Genomic DNA, 24,306 nt, shown 5'->3' with positions numbered 1-24,306 from the left:
ATTTTTTTTAAACTGAGTGGGTGCCTGAAATGCACTGCTAGGAGTGGTGGTGGCAGGATATACAGCAGTAGTATTCAAGAGACTCTTAGATAGGCACATGAATATGCAGAAATAGAGGGATATGGACATTGTGTAGGTAGAAGAAATTAGTTCATTTGGACATTTGATCACTTAATTAGTCCAGCACAGTATTATGGGCTAAAAGGCCTGGTTCTGTGCTGTGGACAATTGCTGCATGAGCTGTTCTGTTTCTTCTGCATTTTATTTATTTCTCATTTTATAGTTCACTTTTTGGTAATTCAGATAATGTAGCAATTAGAATGACAGTATTATAGCTTGGGATGTCGGAATTCAGAGTTCAGTTCCAATGTCCTCTGTCAGTAAGTCAGCACATCCCATGATCATGTGGGTTTCCTCTAGGTGCTCTGGATTCCTCCCACAGTTAGTAGGCTGATTAATCATTGCAAATTATTGTGTGATTAGGCCAGGGTTAAATAGGTGGGTTGCTACGCTGTATCTCTAAATAAAATACCATGATTTGAAAAGATGAATAGGTGACATCAATAGTTGACTTCATACATTTTAATCTTTATTTTGATAAAAGTTCTTCTGAGCCAGAATACAAAGTGATCGTAAATCAGTAGAAATTTTTGATACAAGCCTCCTTCCACAGGACAAGCATCAAGTTCACTCAGGATTAACGTCATGACTTTACACCATCACAGTTGTACAAATTGTAAAACTCATTCACTTCCTGTAAGTCTAGCTGTAGCTTAAACACTTAATTTTGTCCATTTGTACAAAAATAATTTACATTTTAAGAACAGCAATATTGCAAAAGAGGTGGCAGTTGTTGGCTCAGCTCCCCAGCAGTGAGAAAGGTGTGGGAACCCCAGCAGAGCCAGGTTGATGTCAACTGCAAATTGAAAGTAATTTCCTGTATCAATGCAGTTAGAACTGATGCTCCAACCTGCTCAGCAGAACATAGTGCTGGGTAAACACCCACTCTCAGTGCGACTGCACTGGGAGTATTGTTTGGTGCCTTTGGCTTCAGCATTGAAGGATTTATTTCCCAGGTGCAGGGGGCCATTACATGGGCCAAGCCAAGCCCTCAGCCCTGGGATACTCAGCACAGGTCAGGCCTCAGGCCTCCAGCAGGGCCAGGTCGCAACGTTGCTGCTTGTGGCGGCACGGCTTAGCCACGATGGCCAGGTAGAGGACAAGTAGCAGCAGCCAGTAGCAAGCATAGATAGCAGAGCCGGCGATGAGAAAGGGCCTTTCAGTATCGGGCAGTGGACGCTGGCTCTCCTGGTAGATGGTGTAGGCCAGGCCCCCGGCCAGTACGCCAAACCAAACAGAGACAGGCAGCAATCCCACCAGGTTCACCACCAGCTTGCGGCGGCCCGATGTTCCCCAGCCAGGTCGGTTGATGGTTAGCAGGGCAAAGAGTTTGGCTGGCAACAGGCTGGACATGTAGAGCAACGAGTAGAGGGACAGAAAGAGCATGTGTGCTGAGCCGCGCAGCAGGCAGGCCAGAGCCGCCTTCAGTACCCCCACCCCTTGCACAGCCAACAGGAAGAGCAGGATGTTCCAGAGCCGTCCACGATAGAACAGCTGCATGACGGTGCTGATCAGAAAGAAGGGGAAGAAGCCACTAACCACAGCCTCGTAGGTCATCCAGGGATGGTGCTTGTGGAAGCAGAGTGCACCATACAGCCACTCACGGAAATAGGACTTGCTCCAACGTGTCTGCTGGTTGAGCCAGCGAAGGTAGCGGCTCGGCGTCTCAGTCAAGCACCGGGAACGGGCTGTGAACTTGGTCTTAAAGCCCAGATTAAGCACACGGTTGGTGAGGTGGCGGTCGTCTCCGAAGCTGCACTTGGAGCCCAGGAAGTGCTGACTGTACCAGTCGTGCAGGAAGATGCGCAGCAGTGAATTACGGTACATGCCCAGTGGGCCACTGATACACTGAACACACCCAAAGTATGACTGACAGGCACGCTCCACATTGAAGGCCATCCAGTAGCGCACACTGCTGAGGAAGGAGATCCAGGAGTCGTACTGGTTCAGGATCTGTGGGCAGGCAGAGCAGGGTAGAGTTATACTGTACATTGTAGACCAATACGAGCCCTTTGGCCCTTGATGTTGTGCTAGCCCTTTAACCTACACCAAGGTTAATCTAACTTTTCCTTCCTACATAGCCCTCCATTGTTTTCTTTCATCTGTGTGCCTATCTAAGAGTCTGTTAAATGGCTCCAAAGTATCTGCCTCTACCACCACCTCTGGAATGACATTCCATGCACTCACCACTCTCTGTAAAAAACCTATCTCTGATATCCCCCGCCCATACTTATGCTAATTACCTTAAAAGTATGTCCTCCAGTATTAGTCATTTCTGCCTTGGAAAAAAGGCACTGGTTGTCCATTTGATCTGTGCTTATTATCTTATACACCCCCATGGCCCATGAGGACAAAAAGATCATTGCCAAAAGTGCAGCAAACTCTTTCCTTGTTCTTCGTAGTAACCTGGGGTTTATTCTGTCCAACCCTGAGGACTTATCTATACTAACATTTTTCTGAAGTTCTAATACTCCTTCTTTCTTAATCTTGACATTATCCAGCCTGTTCTATGCTGACCTCATATTCATCAAGGCCCTTTCTCACTGGCAACTACCAAAGCAAAGTAATCATTAAGGTGCTCCCCTACCTCCAACTCCAGCCACATTTCTTATGCAACACATACAACAAGCTGAAGGAACTCAGCAGATCGGGCAGCATCCGTGGAAACATTGACTGCTCGTTTCCACAGATACTGCCCAACTGCTGAGTTCCTCCAGCTTGTTGTACATGTTGCTTTGACCACAGCATCTGCAGTGTACTTCGTGTTTACATTTCTTCTTGTATCTCTGATTGGTGTTATCCTTACTCTAGTCATCCCATTACTGAGTCATAGAAAAGTACAGCACAAAAACAAACCCTTTGGCCCATTTAGTCCATGCCAAACTATTTAAACTGCCTACTCCCTTGACCTGCACCCAGACCATAGCCCTCCATTCACCTACCACCCATGTACCTGTTCAAACTTCACTTAGATGTTGAGATTGAGTTTGCATGCACCAGTCATGTTGGCAGCTCGTTCCCCACTCTCACTACCCACTGAGTGACTAAGTTTCCCCTCATGTTCCTGCTAAACTTTTCACCTTTCACCCTTTACCCGTGATCTCTATTTGTAGTGTCACTCAACCTCAGCGGAAAAGCCTGTTTGTATTTACTTTATCTATGCCCCTAACAATTTTGTATACCTCTATCAAATCTCTCCTCAATCTTCTATGTTCCAAGGAATAAAATCCTAACCTATTCAGTCTACTCTTATAACCTAGGTCCTGCAGAAAGGTGACTAAAACTGCACACAATACTCCAAATTTAGCCACACCAACACCTTATATAACTTCAACATAACATCCCATCTTCTGTACTTATTGCTTTGATTTATGAAGGCAAATGTGGCAAAAGCTTTCTTTATAACCCCACCTACCTGTGCCCCCACTTTCAATGAATTATGGACCTGTATTCCTGGATCCTTTTGTTCTACTGCACTCCTCAGTGACCTACTGTGTAAGACCTACCCTGCTTGATCCTTCCAAAGTGCAACACCTCGCACTTGTCCGCATTAAATTCCATCTGCCATTTTTCAGCTCATTTTTCCATCTGTTCCAGATCCTGCTGCAAGCCATGACATTGTTCCTCGCTGTCCACTACACCCCCAATCCTGGTGTCATCCGCAAATTTGCTGAGCTAGTTAACCACATTATCATCCAGATCATGATATAGATGACAAACAACAGACCCAGCACCCATCCCTGCAGCACACCACTAGTCACAGGCCTCCAGTTAAAGAGGCAACCACCTACTACCACTCTCTGGTTTCTCCCACAAAGCCAATGTCCAATCCAATTTACTACCTCATCCTGAATGCTGAGCAACTGAACCTTCCTGACCAGCCTCCTATATGGACCTTATCAAATGCTTTGCTAAAGTCTACATAGACAACTTCCACTGCCTTGCCTTCATCAACTGTCCTGGTAACTTTCTTGTAAAACTCTATAAGATTGGTTAGGCATGACCTGGCATGCACAAAGCCATGCTGTCCATCCTTAGTCAGTCCATGTCTCCCCAGATATTTATATACCTGGTCCCTTAGAATACCTTCCAATAATTTTCCCACTATTGATATCAGGATCACCGACCTATAATTCCCTGGTTTATTTTTAGAGCCTTTCTTAAACAAAGGAACAACGTTAGCTAGCCTCCTATCCTTCGGTGCATCACCTGTCACGAAGGGCGACTTAAGTATCTCTGCTAGGTCCCTGCAATTTCTGCACTTGCCTACCACAGGGTCCAAGGGGACACCTTGTCAGGCCCAGGGGATTTATCCACCCTAATTTGCCTCAAGACAGCAAACACCTGTGTAGGGTCCATGACCTCGCAGTTGTTTTGCCTCACTTCTATAGACTGGTGTCTGTCTCCTGAGTAAGTGCAGAAGCAAAAAAGAATTATTTATGATGGCCCCCAACTGCTTTAGCTCCACCCATGGATTACTGTTCTGGTCTTACAGAGGACCAATTTTGTCCCTTGCAACCCTTTTGCTCTTAACATATCTGTAGAATCCCTTAGGATTCTCCTTCACCTTGTTAGCTAAGGCAACCTCATGCCTTCTTTTAGCCCTCCTGATTTCTTTCTTAAGTATTCTCTTGTACTTCTTTTACTCAATAAGCACTTCATTTGTTCCTATCTCTATACCTGCTACGTACCTTTTTTTCTTAGCCAGGGCCTCAATATCTATTGAAAGCAAAGGTTCCCTAAACCTGGTATCTTTATCTTTTATTCTGACAGACGTACAATCTTTGTACTCTCAAAAGTTCACTTTTGAAGGCCTCCCACTTACCAAGTTCACCTTTGCCAGAAAACAGCCTGTCCCAATCCACGCTTGCCAGATCCTTTCTGATAACACCAATTCTTCAATTTAGAATCACAACCCACAGACCACACCTATCTTTGCATTTTGCTTTGAAACTAATGGCACTAAGGTGCAAAGTGTTCCCCTATGCAAACTTCTGTCACCTGCCCTGTCTCATCCCCTAATAGCATATCAAGTATTGCACATTCTCTTGTTGGGCCTTCTATGAACTGATTAAGGAAACTTTCTTGAACACGTTTGACAACTCCATCCCATCTAGTCCTTTTACAGTATGGAAGTCCCAGTCAGTATGTGGAAGATTAAAATCACCTGTGATACCAACTGTATTTTTCTTACAACAGTCTGTAATCTCTCTACAAATCTGTTCCCTAAATCTTGCAGACAGTTAGGTGATCTCTAATATAGGTCCATTAACATGGTCATACCATTCTTACTCTCAGTTCCACCCATAAAACGTTACTAGATGAGTTCTCCAGCCTGTCCTGGCTGAGCACTGCCTTGACATTTTCCCTAACTAGTAATGTCACCCCTCCCTCTTTAGCCCCTTCCACTCCATCACATCTAAACCAATGGAACATCAGAATATTGATCTCCCTTCTAGAACTTATCCTTGCAAGCAGAACAAGTGCTACATCTCCTCCCTCACTACCACTTAAGGCCCCAAACAGTCCTTCCAGGTGAGGCAACACTCCACCTGTGAGTCTGTTGGGTCATGTACTGTATCTGTTGCTCCTGGTGTGGCCTCCTGTATGTCAGGGAGACCCAACACAGATTGGGAGACTGCTTTGCCAAACACCCTGCTCCATCCGCCAGAAAAAGTGGATCTCCCAATGGCCACTCATTTTAATTCCAATTTCCATTCTGACATGTCAGTCTATGGCCTCCTCTACTGCTGCAGTGAGGCCACACTCAGGTTATAGGAGCAACACCTTGTATTCCATCTAGGTAGCCTCCAACCTGATGGGCTGAACATCGATTTCTCAAACTTTTGGTAATGTCCCCACCGTTCACCATTCCCCATTCCCATTTCTCTCTCTCACCTTATCTCCTTACTTGCCTATCACCTCCCATTGGTGCTCCTCCCCTATTTCGTTCTTCTATGGCCTTCTGTCCTCTCCTTATCAGATTCCCTGCATCTCCAGCCTGTATCTCTTTCACCAATCATTTCCCAGCTCTTCACTTCACCACCACCTCCCCCCAAACCCAGTTTTACCTGCCACCTTGTGGTTCTTCCTTCCCTCTCCCCACTTTCTTATTTTGACTCCTTATCTTTTTCCTCCAGTCCCGATGAAGGGTCTCGACTCAAAATATCGACTGTACTCTTTTCCACAAATGTTGCCTGGCCTGCTGAGTTCTTCCAGCATTTTATGTATGTTGCTTTGATTACCAGCATCTGCAGATTTTCTCTTGTTTAGAATATTGAACTACCAGCTCTACCCCTCCTGTAGCCAAGTCTCACTTATGGCTACAATATAATTCCATGTACAAATCCATACCCTGAGCTCATCTGCCTTTCTATCAATACTTCCAGCATTGAAATATCTCAGGATATTAGTCACACCATGCTCAACCTTTTGATTCCTGACTTTGTCTGAGATCTCAACATTTCCACAACCTCTTCATTTTCTGTTCTGCCACCCTGTTTCCCATCCTCCTGTAGCTCTGGTTAAAAAAAAAAATCCCCACCCTATGCCAAACAAGCAAATCTTCTCACTAGGATATTAGTTCCCCCCTCCAGTTCAGGTGCAAACCGTCTCTTCTATACAGGTCCCCCTTCCCTGGAAGAAAGCCCAAAGATCAAAAATCTTATGTCCTCCCTCCTATACCAGCTCCTTAGCCACATATTAAAGTGTATGGTCTTATTATTTCTGGCCCAGTAGCATGTGGCACAGGTAGTAATCTTGAGATCACAACCCTGGAAGTCCTGTCCTCCTGTCCTTTAACTTACCACCTAACTTCCTGAACTCACTGAATCCGAGATGCCCTGGACCCTGACACCCGGGAGGCATCAAACCATTGAGGAATCTCATTTTTGTCCATAGAACCTCCTTTCTGTTCCCCTCGCTATAGAATCCCCTATCACTTCAACTGGACCTTTTCTTCCACCCTTTCTTTCTAAGTCACAGTCAGACTCATGTACATAACTTTTTTCTTAATGCTACTTGCCAAGGCCTTCTCACGTTCTCTTCCAGCTCCTTATAACTCTATCCAGAACTCCATGCAAATATTCCCTAAAGGGACTCCATATTTCTGTTTTGCATTTCCTTGAGCATATCCATTTCCAACTTATTTTAATTTGTTATTTTAATTTTTAATAAATAGCATTTTAATTCCCCTCCCCCACTGAAATACTTCACCATACTATCTATTCCTATTTCTTTACGGTTATGATTAAGGTCAGGCTGTTGTGGTCACCGTCTCCAAAATGCTTACCCACCAAGAGATCTGACACCTGACCCGGCTCATTGCTGAATATCAGATGCAGTGAGGTTTGTGCTGTAGTCTGCCCATCCTCAGACTGTGTCAGGAATCTTTTCTGCACATACCTAACAAATCCTGCCTCATCTAAACCTTTTGCACTAAGGAGAACCCAATAGTTATTTGTAGTTGTAGAACACACCTTCTGGTGCTACTTGGACTCAGGGTCGTAGGATGTTTCGGGTCTTTAATCATCAGACAATAAATATTACTAAATTTGAAGTCACCCTGACAAAAATCTTGTCATTTTGGCACCTTTCAAAAATCTGCCTTCCGATCTGCTGCTATTGGGGTGAGTGAGGGGAGGGTCTATAGAATACTCCCAATAGAGTGATTGCTCCCTTCCTGTCTTCTTGTTTCTGACTTCCACCCACACCATCTCAGTAGATAATTACTCCAGGATATCTTTGATTAGCAATGCCAGTCCTTTCCCCCCCCCCCCCCCCCCAACCTCTTTCACCATCCTCCCTTAAGATGTTTGAAACTTCTTAACCTGGAACATTCAACAACCATTCCATAAGACATAGGAGCAGAATTAGGCCATCTGGCCCATTGAGTCCTGCCCTGCTAACAGCAAATGTCCATGCCATTGTAGTTCCATGTACTAATCCATGCTCTAACTTCATCACCCTTGTTCCCGATACTTCTCACATGAAAATAAACACATTTCAACCCATTCAAATGAACATGCTTATATTATACTGTATACACTGCCTTTCTTTCCTCAGCCTCTCTACCTGCATACCAACTGCCCCATCCTCAGCCCTATCTGGTACCCATCTCCCTGCCAAACTAATTTAAACCCTCTCCAACAGCTCTAGCAAATCTCTTTGCAGGAATGTTGGTCCTCTCGGGTTTGGGTGTAATCTGTCCCTTTTGTACAGGTCAGAAGAGAATATCCCAATAATCCACAAATCTGAAATCCTGCCTCCTACACCAATTCTTCAGTCACACATTCATCTGCCATAACATCCTATTTTACCCTCACTGGAACATGGCAGAGACAGCAATCCAGAGGTATCTACCCTTTATGTTCTGCTTTTCAGCTTCCTTCCTATATTCACGATCTTCTGCAGTTTTGTTTCTACTCCAGATTCCAGCATCTGTAGTTTCTTGTTTCTGAAATCAGTAAAAGCACTGTAGAAGGCATTCTGGCCAGCCAAATGTGTCAGGGTCACTTAATAGAGGTTCAATGTAGGGGTGAGATACCCAGAGATTGGGCCAGAGTTTGAATAATAGTGAGAAGGCTGCAGAAACTAAGGTATAGAAGGAAAGGATTGGAGAGCAGTAATCCTTGGCACAGCATCATGGATGTTTTTCTGGCTTATCATCGAAGGGAAAAGATTGGAGCAGTTCAGATACTGACAAGAGTTAATACTGACCTGCACGTCGCCACCCACTCCCCCTACACTGGGGTCTCCATCCAGGACTCTCACCATCTCTGCAGTGCAGGCTGGATCTAACACAGTGTCTGAGTCACATACCTAATAGAAAATGACAGCAGATTGTCAGTTCATTCGAAACAGATTTCTAATATATTTCTAATATACTGAGAATAGATGCTGGTAGTGAGATCAAGAGTTATAGGGGCAACTGGAATTTAATGCAGATAAGTCTGAGATGTTAACTCCACCATGGATGATCCCAAACCCAGCTGTACAAAAGAGAAGGTTGGACATGGGGCTAGCAAGCCCATCCTGTAAAAACCCAGCACAAAAGAAATGCCAACAGAAGTTCCAAAGACCTCATTCCCTCAGAGAGGATGGATCTTTGATGGGCTATACCTTGAAAGACTGAAAGCCTGTCCCAGGACAGATCTCAGTGAGCTGTTGTTCGCGGCCTATGCCCCAGTAGAAGGAATGGGCTTAAAAAGAAAAATAATTATGAGGTGTTCCACTGCTGACAGCTCCCCCCCTCCGCAACTTCCCAACTTAGACTGCCAGAAGCCTTCTTCACTACCCTGTCATCCATGACTCCACTTTAGCTTCGTCATGTATTTGTACTCCATTGTCCCTATATACCACTAATCATGGGCCTCCAGTCCAAGAAACAGCATTCTACCCTCACTCTCTGAATTCTACCTGTGTATTCCATTAGTCAGTTCTTCCTGGAATCCATGTAATTTAACCTTCCAGAGCAGCTTGCTATATGGAATCTTAGCAAAGGCCTTACTGATGTTCATATAGACCATGCCTACTACCCTCCACTCATCAACTTTCCTGGTCACCTCATCACAATAATCAAATTGATAAGATATGATACTCTTTCTCACACACAAAGTCATGCTGACTACTCCTAATCAACCTTTCCAGATGTACATATATAGTATCCCTCAGAATCTTCTCCAGTGACTTACCGATCACTTATGTGCATTTTACAGATCTATAGTTCCCCATCCTCCTTAAATAAAGGCACAACATTGGCTACCCTTCACTCTGCTGGCACCTCAGCTGTGGCTAACAATAATGCAAATATCTCAGCCAGGGCTCTCACAATTCCTTCTCCAGCCTCCCACTGTGTTCTTGGATATCTAGTATTTGACAGTTCCTTCATGGGGAGAAGGATCCGTAGCTCCATATAAAATGATAAGAGGAATAGACAAATAGTTCAATAAAGGACCCTTTAGCCCAACTCATCCATGCTAACCAAGGTGCCTACCTGAGCTAGTGCCTTTTCCCTTTCTACCTGTCCAAATGCATTTTATTTGTACCCACTAAACCTCTTCCTCTGGCAGCTCATTCCATATAACCACAACCTCAAACACAAGGAAATCTGCAGATGCTGGAAATTCAAGCAGGCCAGGCAGCATCTATGGAAATAAGTACAGTCGATGTTTCGGGCCGAAACCCTTCATCAAGACTCACAAAGGGTCTCGGCCTGAAATGTCGACTGTACTTCTTTCCATAGATGCTGCCTGACCTGCTGTGTTCCACCAGCATTTTGTGGGTGTTGCTAACCACAACCTCTATGTGGTAAGTGAGCACCTAATGTCCTCACACAAGGAAATCTGCAGATGCTGGAAATTCAAACAACACACACAAAATGCTGGTGGAACACAGCAGGCCAAGCAGCATCTATAAGGAGGGTCTTGGCCCAAAACGTCAACAGTGCTTCTCCTTATAGATGCTGCCTGGCCTGCTGTGTTCCACCTGATATCCTCTTCTTGTTCTTCCCCTCTCATATTAAATCTATGACCTCTAGATCTAGATTTCCTATCTTGAGAAACAAGACAGTGATGCTTCATCGGCACAGACTAGATGGGCCAAGATGGCCTGTTTCCATGCTGTAATTGTTATATGGTTATATCTTATCTATATCCCTCAAGACTTTATAAAACTTCCCTAAGATCACCCTCAGCCTCCTATTCTCTAGGAAGAAAGAACACTAGCCTATTCAGTTTCTTCATATGACTCTAGCCCTACATACCTCATAACACCTTCATGAATCTTTTCTGCACTTTTTCTGGCTTAATGATTTCCTTCCTAAGGCAGTGTACAAGTCCTACTCTGGTTTATTTATTCATTTTTATTTATTCATTTACAGAATGTGGATGCTGCCAGCAAAGCCAGCATTTATTGTCCATCCCTACTTGCCCTTGAGAAGGTGGTGATGAACTGCCTTCCTGAACTGCTATACCCACAGTGCTGTTAGGGAGGAAATACCATGATTTTGACTCAGCGATAATGAAGGAACGGTGATATGTTTCCAAGTCAGGATGCTGAGTGACTTGGAGGGGAATTTCCAAGTGGTGGTGTTCCCAGGTATCTGCTGTTCTCGTCCTTCTAGAAGGTAGTGGTTGTGGGTCTAGAAGGAGCTGCCTTAGAAACCTCGGTGTGTAGTTGCAATACATCTTGTGGATAGTGCAGACTGTTCGTCGATGGTGGAGGATTGGAAGCTTGTGGAAGGGTATCAGTCAAGTGGCTGCCTTGTACTGGCTGGTGTCAAACTTCCTGAGTGTTGATCCAGGCGAGTGGTGAGTATTCCATTACATTCCTGACCTGAGCCTTGTAGATGGTGGACTGGCTTTGGGGAGTCAGGAGATGAGTTACATGCCACAGGATTCCTAGACTTTGACCTGCTCTGGTGGCCACAGTGTTTATATGGCTAGACCAGTTCAGTTTCCTGTCAATGGTAACCCCCAGGATGTTGATAGTAGGGGATTCAGTGATGGTGATGCCACTGAATGTCAAGGGACAGTGGTTAGTGTCTCTCTTGTTGGAGATGGTCATTGCCTGGCACCTGTGTGGACCGAATGTTACTTGCCACTTGTCAGCCCAAGCCTGGATATTGTCCAGGTCCTCAGCATTTGGGTATGAACTGCTTCACTATCTGAGGAATCATGAATGATGCAGAACATTGAGCAGCCATCTGTGAACATCCCCACTTCTGACAGAAGGAAGGTCATTAATGAAGCAGCTGAAGATAGTTGGTCCCAGGACACTTCCCTGACGAACTCCTACAGTGATGTCCTGAGGATGAGATGATTGATCTCCAACTGACCAAAAATCGCATTGTCAAAGTTAAAATCCATCAGCCAATCCTGGTCCCAATTTCCCAGATGATCCAAATCCTGTTGTAATCTAAACTAATCATATCTGCCTGCACAAGGCCCATGTTATATCATACTTCCAGTTGTTACCATGAGAAACTTAAAATACAGATAATGTTCATCTAAGCTAAAAACAATTCTAGGGATAGTCAACAGGTCAGGCAGTGTCTTTGGAAAGAAACTGCTTCAGCTCAATTGGAAAGACCATTAATATTCAATATTGACTTTCTTTCTGCCAGAGCTACTGGATTATTTATATATACACATTGTTTTTTAGATAAGATAACGAGAGATCAATGAGGGGGGGAGTGGATATTGTCTACATAAACTTTAGTAAGGCGTTTGACGAAGTCCCTCATGGGAGGCTACTCCTGAAGATTAAGATGCGTGGGATCCATGATGAATTGGCTGCTTGGATTCAGAACTGGCTTGCCCATAGCAGACAGAGGGTAGTGGGGAAGGTCTGTAATAAGTGGAGTTCTGCAGGGATCTGTGCTGGGACCTCTGCAGTTTGTTATGTATAAGTGACCTGGATGAAAATGTAGATGGGTGGATTAGTAAATATGCAGATAACACCGGGATTGATAGAGTTATGGATAGTGTAGAAGACTGGCAAAGAATATAGCACAATTTAGATCAGTTGCAGATATGGGTAGGGAAATGGCAGATGGAGTTTAAACTAAATAAATATGTAGAGCAAATGCAAGGAGACAGTAGATTGTTAAGGGTAAGATCCTTAACAGCGTTACTGAGCAGAAGGATCTAGGGATCCAAGTTCATAGCTCCTTGAAAGTAACTACACAGGTTGATAAGGTGGTTAACATCCTCAAGATTCAGGGCGTAAACTGAGGACAGATGTGAGGAGGAACTTCTTTGCCCAAAGAGTGGTGGATCTCTGGATTTCTCTGCCCAATAAAGCAGTGGAAACAATCTCAGTAAATATATTTAAGACAAGGTTGGATAGCATTTTGCACAGTAGGGGAATTAAGAGTTAGGGGGAAAAGGCAGGTAGGCAGAGATGAGTCGATGGTCAGATCATCCATGATCTTATTGAATGGTGGAGCAGGCTTGATGGGCCAGATGGCCTCCTGCTCCTAATTTTTATGTTTTTATATTAAGGAGGCTTAGACCATAAGACATAGGAGTAGAATTAGGCCATTCATTCCATCAACTCTGCTCCACCATTCCATCATGACTGACCCCAGATCCCCCTCAACCCCATACACCTGCCTTCTCACCATGTCCTTTGATGCCCTGACCAATCAGGAACTTCATCAACTTCAGCCTTAAGTATATGCACGGACTTGACCTCAACCACAGTCTGTGGCAGAGCAGTCCACAGATTTACTACTCTCTGGCTAAAAAAAATCCTCTTTACCTCTGTTCTAAAGGGGTGCCCCTTCAATTTTGAGGCCATGCCCTCTAGTTCTGGATACTGCCGCCATAGGAAACATCCTCTCTAAATTCACCCTATCTGATCCTTTCAACATTCGGTAGGTTTCAATGAGATCCCTCTCGCATTCCTCTAAATTCTAGTGAGTACAGGCCCAAAGCTGCCAAATGCTCCTCATATGTTAATCCCTTCATTCCTGAAATCATCCTCATGAACCTCCTCTGGACTCTCTCCAATAAGAACACATCCCTTCTAAGATATGGGGCCCAAAACTGTTGACAGTACTCCAAGTGCAACCTGACTAGTGTCTTATAAAGGCTCAGCATTATCTCCTTGCTTTTACATTCTATTCCCCTTGAAATAAATGGCAACATTGTAGCTGCCTTATTTACCACAGACTCAACCTGTAAATTAATCTTCAGGGAGCCTTGCATGAGGACTCTTAAGTCCCTCTGCACCTCTGGTACCATAGAACCATAGAACATTACAGCACAGAAACAGGCCTTTTGGCCCTTCTTGGCTGTTCCAAACCATTTTTCTGCCTAGTCCCACTGACTTGCACCTGGGCCATATCCCTCCAAATCCCTCTCATCCATATACCTGTCCAAGTTTTTCTTAAATGTCAAAAGCCTTCACCACTTCATCTGGCAGCTCATTCCACACTCCCACCACTCTCTACGTGAAGAAGCCCCCCCTAATGTTCCCTTTAAACTTTTCCCCCTTCGCCCTTAACCCATGACCGGTTTTTTTCTCCCCTGGCCTCAATGGAAAAAGCCTGCTTGCATTCACTCTATCTATACCCATCATAATTTTATACACCTCTATCAAATTACCCCTCATTCTCCTACGCTCCAGGGAATAAAGTCCTAACCTATTCAACCTTTCTCTGTAACTCAGTTTCTCAAGTCCCAGCAACATCCTTGTAAACCTTCTCTGCACTCTTTCAACCTTATTAATATCCTTCCTGTAATTAGGTGACCAAAACTGCACACAATACTCCAAATTCAGTCTCACCAATGTCTTATACAACCTCACCATTACATTCCAACTCTTATACTCAATACTTTGATTTATAAAGGCCAATGTACCAAAAGCTCTCTTTACGACCCCATCTACTTGTGACGCCACTCTTAGGGAATTATGTATCTGTACTCCCAGATCCCTCGTACTGCACTCCTCAGTGTCCTACCATTTACCTTGTATGTTCTACCTTGGTTTGACCTTCTGAAGTGCAATACCTCACACTTGTCCGCATTAAACTCCATCTGCCATTTTTCTGCCCATTCCTCCAACTAGTCCAAATACTTCTGCAAGCTTTGAAAACCTTCCTCACTGTCCACTACACCTCCAATCTTTGTTTCATCAGCAAATTTGCTGATCCAATTTGCCACATTATCATCCAGATCATTGATATAGATGACAAATAACAATGGACCCAGCAATGATCCCTGTGGCACACCACTAGTCACAGGCCTCCACTCAGAGTAGCAATCCTCCACTGCCACTCTCTGACTTCTTCCATTGAGCCAATGTCTAATCCAGTTTACTACCTCTCCATGTATACCTAGCAACTGAATCTTCCTAACTAACCTCCTATGCGGGACCTTGTCAAAGGCCTCACTGAAGTCCATGTATACAACATCCACTGCCTTCCCTTCATCCACTTTCCTGGTAACTTCCTCAAAAAACTCTAATAGATTGGTTAAACATGGCCTACCACGTACAAAGCCATGCTGACTGTTTCTAATAAGTCCCTGTCTATCCAAATACTTGTAGATCCTATCTCTTAGTATTCCTTCCAATAATTTACCTACTACCGATGTCAAACTTACCGACCTATAATTTCCCGGCTCACTTTTTGAGCCTTTTTTAAACAATGGAACTACATGAGCTATCCTCCAATCCTCCGGCATCTGATCTGTGGATATCGACATTTTAAATATTTCTGCCAGGGCCCCTGCAATTTCAACACTAGTCTCTCTCAAGGTCTGAGGGAGTACCCTGTCAGGTCCTGGGGATTCATCTACTCTGATTTGCCTCAAGACAGCAAGCACCTCCTCCTCTTTAATCTATATAAGTTCCATGACCTCCCTACTTGTTTGCCTTATTTTCATAGACTCCATTCCAGTTTCCTTAGTAAATACAGATGCAAAAAACCCATTTAATATCTCTCCCATTTCTTTTGGTTCCATAGATAGCCGACCACTCTGATCTTCATGAGGACCAATTTTATCCCTTACTATCCTTTTGCTCTTAACACACCTGTGGAAGCTCTTAGGATTATCCTTCACTCTGACTGGCAAAACAACCTCATGTCTTCTTTTAGCCCTCCTGATTTCTTTCTTAAGTATTTTCTTACTCTTTTTATACTCCTTAAGCATCTTATTTCCTCCCTGTTGCCTTTACATGTTATACATCTCTCTCTTCTTCTTTATCAGAGTTCCAATATCCTTCGAGAACCAAGGTATTCTTATTTGTTTTGCCTTTAACCCTGACAGGAACTTCGGTGTTTGAAACTTCTCCCCATTTAGATAATAGTCTGCACTATTGTTCCTTTTACCAAAATGCATTATCATACATTTTCCAACATTGTATTCCACCTTCCAATTGTTTGCCCATTCTTTGAATTTGTCTAAGTCCTGCTGCAATCACATTACTTTCTCAGCACTACCTACCCCTCCTCCATCTTCAAATAATCCACAAAGTTTGCCACAAAGCCATCAATTCTATTATATAAATCATTGACAAACAATGTGAAAAACAGCAGTCCCAATACTGACCCCTAAGGAACACGACTAGTCACTGTCAGCCAACTAGAAAAGGCCCCCTTTATTCCCACTCACTGCCTCCCGTCCTTTGGCCATTCCGCTATCTATGCCAGTATCTTTCTTATAATGCCAAATGTGTGGCAAGTTATCTAACGACTTCTGAAAATCCAAGTAAATGACATCCACTGCCTCTCCTTTGTCCACACTGCTTGTTACTTCCTCAAAGAACTCCAAGAGATTTGTCAGGCAAGATTTCCCTTTACAGAAACCATGTTGATTTTGACTGATTTTATCATTGGTCTCCTAATACCTAGAAACCTCATCCTTAATGATAAACTCCAACACTTCCCCAACCACTAATACTAGAAGTTCAAAATAACAGAAGGAAAAAAGCTGAGGCATAGTTTTTTCTCCAGTCCTGCCAAAGGGTTTTGGCCTGAAATGTTAACTTTACTTTTTTTTCTGTAGATGCTGCCTGGCCTGCTGAGTTCCTCCAGCATTTTGTGTGCTCAAATTTCTAGCATCTGCAGATTTTCTCTTGTCATTGGGCGAAATGGCTTAATTCTGCTCCTATGTCTTATGATCTTATTGAATGCCGAGCTGTAGTCAATAAAAAGCACCCTGATGTATGCATCTTTGATGTCTAGATATTACAAGGTTAAGTGAAGAGCCAATGAGATGGCAGCTGCTGTCAACCTGTTGTGCCAGTAGGCAAATTGAAGTGGATCCAAGTCACTTCTCAGGCAGGAGTTTATGTTTCATCACCAACTTCTCAAAACACTTCATCACTGTGGATGTAAGTGCCACTGGACAATAGTTAACTTTCTTCTTAGGTACCAGTATAATTGAAGCCTGCTTGAAGCAGTTAGATACCTCAGACTGCCAAAGCAGGAGGTTAAGGATCTCAGTGAACACTCCAACCAGTTAATCAGCACTGTTCTTGGTACTTGGCCAGGTACCACTCTAGGCTGGATGCTTTCCATCAGTTCACTCTCCTGAAGACTGCTCATACTTTGGCCTCAGAGATTGAAATCACAGGATCATCGGGGGCTATGGGAGTTCATGATGGTTTCTCCATGTTTTGACAGTCAGAGTGAGTATTGAAGACATTGAGCTCATTTAATAAAGAATTTCAAAGTAAGTGAGCTCACCTGAGCTCATTGACTATGAAATCCATCATTAAAAATACTCCGCCTTTCTGCTTTTTGGTGGATATTTTTACACTTATTCTCTTTTTGCATTTGTATTGTGTTTTCCCACTCCTTTTGAAACCTCTGCATTGTTCTCACATCCCCAAAATTGTTTTGGTCAGTTCTAGGTCTCTTGCCAAATATTAACATTTCCTTGAATTTTAATGACAAAATTGTTAGCCAGTTGTTTAAGGATGAATTTCACAGTTGTATATGGTATACATATTTTAATAATAAATAAATAAATATACCTTTGTTCCTATGTTCCCAGCCATTTCAAGAAATATTCAGCACCAAACTACCAGCTCTCAGCAACAGATGGTGGTGTCACACCATTGCCACTCTCCTGTTCATATAGAGGACAAGCCATTCAATCTTGCCCCATCAGCCAGTGAAATCACAGTTAACCTGATTGTAAACTTAATTTGGAATTCAGATTCACCTTCAGATACTATTGAGGGGGACGACCTCCTGGGGCGAGCCACAGCGGTCTTTGGCACTGAGTCTGGTGCTGTGGCTCAGAAGAAAAGAGGGGTAAAGAGGACTGCAGTGGTGATAGGAGATTCCTTGGTCAGAGGAATGGAGACGAGGTTCTGTGGGCGCGATAGAGACACCCAAATAATATGTTGCCTCACTGGGTCAGGGATGTGTAGGATCAGGTCCATGGCATTCTCAAGGTGTACAGTGGAGAGCACTGTACACCTGTGTATGCCCTCTCATCACCCTCTGAGATTCTACCAACAATGGTTGTATTGTCAGCAAATTTATAGATGGTATTGTGCTATGCCTAGGCACACAGTCGTGTATATAGAGAGTAGAGCAGTGGGCTAAGCACACACCTCTGAGGTGCGCCAGTTTTGATCGTCAGCGAGGAGGAGATGTTATCACCAATCCGCACAAATTGTAGTCTTCCAGTTAGGAAGTCAAGGATCCAGTTGCAGAGGGAGGTACAGAGGCCCAGGTTCTGCAACTTCTCAATCAGGTTTGTGGGAATGATGGTATTAAATGCTGAGCTATAGTAGTTGAACAACATCCTGATGTAGGTGTTTGTGTTGTCCAGGTGGTCTAAAGCCATTTGGAGAGCCATTGAAATTGCATCTGCCGTTGACCTATTGTGGCGATAGGCAAATTGCAAATGGGTCCAGTTCTTTGCTGAGGCAGGAGTTCAGTCTAGTCATGAGCAACCCCTCAAAGCATTTCATCACTGTAGATGTGAGCGCTACCAGGCAATAGTCATTAAGGCAGCCCACATTATTCTTCTTAGGCACCAGTATAATTGTTGCCTTTTTGAAGCAAGTGGGAACTTCTGCTCATCGCAGTGAGAGGTTGAAAATGTCCTTGAATACTGCCGCTAGTTGGTTGGCACAGGTTTTCAGAGCCTTACCAGGTATTCCATCAGGACCGTCCGCCTTGCGAGGGTTCACTCTCTTTAAAGACAGCCTAACATTGGCCTCTGAGATGGAGATCACAGGGTCATCAGGTGCAGCAGGGATCTTCACAGCTGTACTTGCGTTCTCCCTTTCAAAGTGTGCATAGAAGGCACTGAGTTCATCTGCTAGTGAACTATCACTGCTAATTCATACTATTGGGTTTCACTTTGTAGGAAGTAATGTCTTGCAGACCCTGCCAGAGTCATTGTATATCCGATGTCATCGCAAACCTCATTTGATATTGACTCTTTGCCCTTGAAATAGCCCTCCACAAACCATGCTTGGTTTTCTGGCTCAGGCCCTAGTCGCCAGATTTAATTGCCACAGATCTAGCCTTCAGCAGACGACATACCTCCTGGTTCATCCACAGCATACTTCCTGGATCCCCCCTCATTCTCCTGAACTCCAGGGAATACAGCCTAAGAGCTGCCAGATGTTCCTCATATGGTAACCCTTTCATTCCCGGAATCGTTCTCGTGAATCTTCTCTGAACCCTCTCCAATATCGGTTTTATCCTTTAGAAAATAAGGAGTCCAAAACTGCACGCAATACTCTTAAGTGTGGTCTCACGAGTTTTTTATAGAGCCTCAACGTCATATCCCTGCTCTTATATTCTATACATATTGGACTACTGGTAAACAATGCTGGAGAAGTAGTAATGGGGGACAAGGAAGTGGCAGATAACTAACTACATATTTTGCATCAGTCTTCACTGTGGAAGACACTAGCAGTATGGTGAAAGTTCCAGAGTGTCAGGGATCAGAAGTGTGTGAAGTTGCCATTACTGGGGAGAAGGTTCTCAGGAAATTATGTCTTACGGTCATTACAAAATAAACACAACGCACTGTGTAATGATCTGATCTGTATAAACAGTATACAAGACAAACTTTTCACTGTATCTTGTTAGATGTGACAATAACTGATTCCGATTCATATTATCTCTCTGTGAATTAGATTGGTCCAAAACTTGTCCTTCTATAACCTATAACTGCAATAAGCTTGAATCACTGGAAACTGGGCTTAGATTCTTTTTTTTGTATAATAAAATTATAAAATTAGCACATTTCAATATTATAATTTAAATTAATTTACATGAATATAGGGTAATGAGATATATTGTATTTGATAATATTTTATCCTTCTTTTGACTTATAATATACATCTTCTTGTACTCTGTATTCTTCTATGTAGAAATTAATAAAAATGTTGAAAGAGAATCACAGGAAATGCCTAGCTGGCTTCTCTATTCCCGAATAACTGCAGTGAGCAGTTTGATGAGAGTGCAGCAGAATGGCCAAATGCATTATCAGTGGGCATTGATTTACATTGTTGGGAGACTTTCCAATGAGTGCCCGCTGGATAAAACTCATTAACTCAGATCATGTACATCCATGTGTGAAGCTGACTGTTTTGTGAATAATTTATTCAACATGACACAAAATGGTTTGAGAATAATAGTAGTGAATGAAAAATGTAAAACTGCAGAGCTAACGCTGCCTCAATAGACAATAGGTGCAGAAGTTGACCATTCGGCCCTTTGAGCCTGCACCACCATTTTGAGATCATGGCTGATCAACTACTATCAATACCCGGTTCCTGCCTTGTCCCCATATCCCTTGATTCCCCTATCCATAAGATATCTATCTAGCTCCTTCTTGAAAGCATCCAGAGAATTGGTGTCTACTACTTTCTGAGGCAGTGCATTCCAGACCCCCACAACTCTCTGGGAGAAGAAGTTTTTCCTTAATTCTGTCCTAAATGACCTACCCCTTATTCTCAAACCATGCCCTCTGGTACTGGACTCTCCCAGCATCTGGAACTTATTTCCTGCCTCTATCTTGTCCAATCCCTTAATAATCTTATATGTTTCAATCCCCTCTCAATCTCCTTAATTCCAGCGTATACAAGCCCAGTCTCTCTAACCTCTCTGCGTAAGATGGTCCAGACATCCCAGGAATTAACCTCGTGAATCTACGCTGCACTTCCTCTACAGCCAGGATGTCCTTCCTTAACCCTGGAGACCAAAACTGTACACAATACTCCAGGTGTGGTCTCACCAGGGCCCTGTACAAATGCAAGAGGATTTCCTTGCTCTTGTACTCAATTCCCTTTGTAATAAAGGCCAACATTCCATTAGCCTTCTTCACTGCCTGCTGCACTTGCTCATTCACCTTCAGTGACTGATGAACAAGGACTCCGAGATCTCTTTGTATTTCTCCCTTACCTAACCGTTCAGATAATAATCTGCCTTCCTGTTCTTACTCCCAAAGTAGATAACCTCACACTTATTCACATTAAACTTCATCTGCCAAGTATCTGCCCACTCACCCAGCCTATCCAAGTCACCCTGAATTCTCCTAACATCCTCATCACATGTCACACTGCCACCCAGCTTAGTATCATCAGCAAATTTGCTGATGTTATTTTCAATGCCTTCATCCAAATCTTTGATTGTAAACAGCTGTGGTCCCAATACCGAGTCCTGTGGCACCCCACTAGTCAGCACCTGCCATTCCAAGAAACACCAATTCACCGCTACCCTTTGCTTTCTATCTGCAAACCAGTTTTCTATCCATGTCAATGTCTTCCCCCCGATGCCCTGAGCTTTGATTTTACCCACAGTCTCCTATGTGGGACCTTATCAAATGCCTTCTGAAAATCGAGGTACACTACATCCACTGGATCTCCCCCTTCCTGGTTACATCCTCGAAAAACTCCAACAGATTAGTCAAGCATGATTTACCCTTGGTAAATCCATGCTGGCTCGGCCTAATCCTATCACTGCTATCTAGATATGCCACTACTTCATCCTTAATAATGGACTCTGGCATCATCCCCACCACCGATGTCAGGCTGACAGGTCGATAGTTCTCTGTTTTCTCCCTCCCTCCTTTCTTAAAAAGTGGGATAACATTAGCCATTCTCCAATCCTCATGAACTGATCCTGAATCTAAGGAACACTGGAAAATTATTACCAATGCATCCGCGATTTCCAGAGCCACCTCCTTTAGTACCCTAGGATGCAGACCATCTGGACCTGGGGATTTGTCAGCCTTCAGTCCCATCAGTTTTCTCATCACCGTTTCCTTCCTAATGTCAATCTGTTTCATTTCCTCTGTTACCCTATGTCCTTGGCCCATCAAAACATCTGGGAGATTGCTTGTGTCTTCCTTAGTGAAAACAGATCTAAAGTACTCATTAAATTCTTCTGCCATTTCTCTGTTTCCCATAACAATTTCACCCAATTCATTCTTCAAGGGCCCAACATTGTTCTTAACTATCTTCTTTCTCTTCACATACCTAAAAAAGCTTTTGCTATCTTCCTTTATATTCCTGGCTAGCTTGTGTTCGTACCTCATTTTTTCTCCCCGTATTGTCTTTTCAGTTAAGTTCTGTTGTTCCTTAAAAACTTCCCAATCATCTGTCCTCCCACTCACCTTAGCTCCGTCATACTTCCTTTTTTTTTAATGCTATGCAATCTCTGACTTCCTTTGCCAACCACTGTGGCCCCTTTCCCCCCTTTGAATCCTTCCTTCTCTGGGGGATGAACTGATTTTGCACCTTGTGCATTATTCCCAAGAATACCTGCCATTGCTGTTCCACTGTCTTTTCTGCTAGGCTATCCGTCCAGTCAACTTTGGCCAGCTTCTCCCTCATGGCTCCATAGTTTCCCCTGTTCAACTGCAACACTGACACCTCCGAGCTGCCCTTATCCTTCTCAAATTGCAGATAAAAACTTATCATATTATGATCACTACCTCCTAATGGCTCCTTTACTTCAAGATCACTTATTAAATCCTGTTCATTACATAACACTAAATCCAGAATAGTCTTGTCCCTGGTCGGCTCTCGTACAAGCTGTTCCAAGAATGCATCCTGTAGGCACTCTACAAACTCCCTATCCTGTGGTCCAGCACCAACCTGATTCTCCCAGTTCACCTGCATGTTGAAATCCCCCATAACTACTGCGACATTACCTTTGCCACACGCCAATGTTAACTCCCTATTCAACTTGCACCCAATATCCATGCTACTGTTTGGTGGCCTCTAGACAACACCCATTTGGGTCCTTTTGCCCTTACTGTTCCTCAGTTCTATCCACACAGACTCTACTTCTCCTGACCCTATGTCCCCCCTTGCTACATGCTACAATAAATAGAATGGTTTATTTTAGGGATTTACAGCCTTTCACTAGATTTTAGTCGGGATCCTGCTTCTGATAACTGCTCTAATGATCCGTAAATCAACTTGGAAGCCTCAGCTTCACAAACCCATCAACCCACAACAATCTTTCACCTACCTCTTCTCTAGTATCTCAAAAATATCCAATGGTATTTTGAAAAGAGTTGTCATACGGGGGGGGGGGGGGGTGATTGATAAGTTCATGGCCTAAGGTAGAAGGAGATGAGTTATTAACTTCAAACTTTCTGCATGATCACTCGAGTTGAACTGCACGCGCATGTAACGAGAGCGTCTTGGACCTCCAGGTGGTTCACAGCAGGGGTGATTGATAAGTTCGTGGCCTAAGGTAGAAGGAGATTAGTTATACAGCTCTCATTACATGCACAGGCAGTTCAACTCAGTGAAAATGCAGGAAGTTAATAACTCATCTTGGGCCACAAACTTATCAATCATGCCTGCTGTGGACCACTTCTGGATTTCTACAAAGAAGGGATCCGTATGCTCTACGACCGCTGGACTAAGTGTATAAATGTAGGAAAAATAAATGTGCTAGTTTTTCTAAAATTGACTCCTTCTACCTTAGACCACGAACTTATCAATCACCCCTGGTATGTACTGAGATACGATGAAAAGCCTGAACTGAAGTAACAATGTATGAGCTACTGCAAAGTGCAGGTAAACAATAGTGTAAGATCATAATGAGATAGATAGTGAGGCCAAGAATCCATCTCCTCAGACAAAAGGTCTACTCTAGAGTCTTGTAGCAGCAGGATAGACGCTGTCCTTGAGCCTGGTGAGCTTCAACCCAGTGGGAGACAGGAGAAGTGAGGTCTTTAATTCTGCTGACTGCTTTACTGAGGCAGTGAGAAGTACAGACAAAGTTCTTAGAGGAGAGACTGATTTCTCCTGTCTAGTCCCTAGTCCCTTGTCCCATTACGCTAATAATTAGAGCTCCCCCCAAGGCTGCGTACTTAGCCCACTTCTATTCTCTCTGCTGATGCATGACTGTTGTAGGATTCAGCTCAAACTGTGTCACCAAGTTTGTGGATGACACAGCAGTGGTTGGCCTCATCAGGAACAATGACGAGACAGAGTACAGAGAGCAAGTGGAGTGGCTGGTGGATTGGTGTGAGAAGAACAACCTAAGCCTGAATGTGGACAAGACATTCCACATTCCAGAAATCATTGTGAGCTTCAGGAAGATGCAGATGAACAAATTCCCTCTATGAATACATGTTTCCTCCATAGAAAAAGTTAAGTATACCAAGTTCTTGGTAGTTTACATCATGGATGACCTCACCTAGTCCCTTAATATCACCTCCCTAAAGAAGAAGGCAC

At 43.6% G+C, this 24,306-nt stretch overlaps 1 protein-coding gene across 1 annotated transcript in view; it reads right to left on the bottom strand.

Annotated features, from left to right (window-relative positions):
• Positions 1 to 619: 619 nt before the first annotated feature.
• has3 (hyaluronan synthase 3) overlaps positions 620 to 24,306 on the bottom strand; it is a 39,556-nt gene continuing 15,869 nt past the window's right edge. The window contains exons 3-4 of the mRNA XM_059993391.1: positions 8,839 to 8,940; positions 620 to 2,073 (exon numbers count right to left, since the gene is read on the bottom strand). Coding sequence (XP_059849374.1) covers positions 1,144 to 2,073; positions 8,839 to 8,940 — 1,032 coding nt within the window. The 3' untranslated portion in view covers positions 620 to 1,143. The remainder of the gene's footprint in view (positions 2,074 to 8,838; positions 8,941 to 24,306) is intronic.

The sequence above is a fragment of the Hypanus sabinus genome, chromosome 17, assembly GCF_030144855.1.
Source record: "Hypanus sabinus isolate sHypSab1 chromosome 17, sHypSab1.hap1, whole genome shotgun sequence".
Taxonomy (NCBI): domain Eukaryota; kingdom Metazoa; phylum Chordata; class Chondrichthyes; order Myliobatiformes; family Dasyatidae; genus Hypanus; species Hypanus sabinus.
The sequence above is the reverse complement of the archived record's forward strand: the minus strand, read 5'-3'. Positions and strand labels throughout refer to the sequence as shown.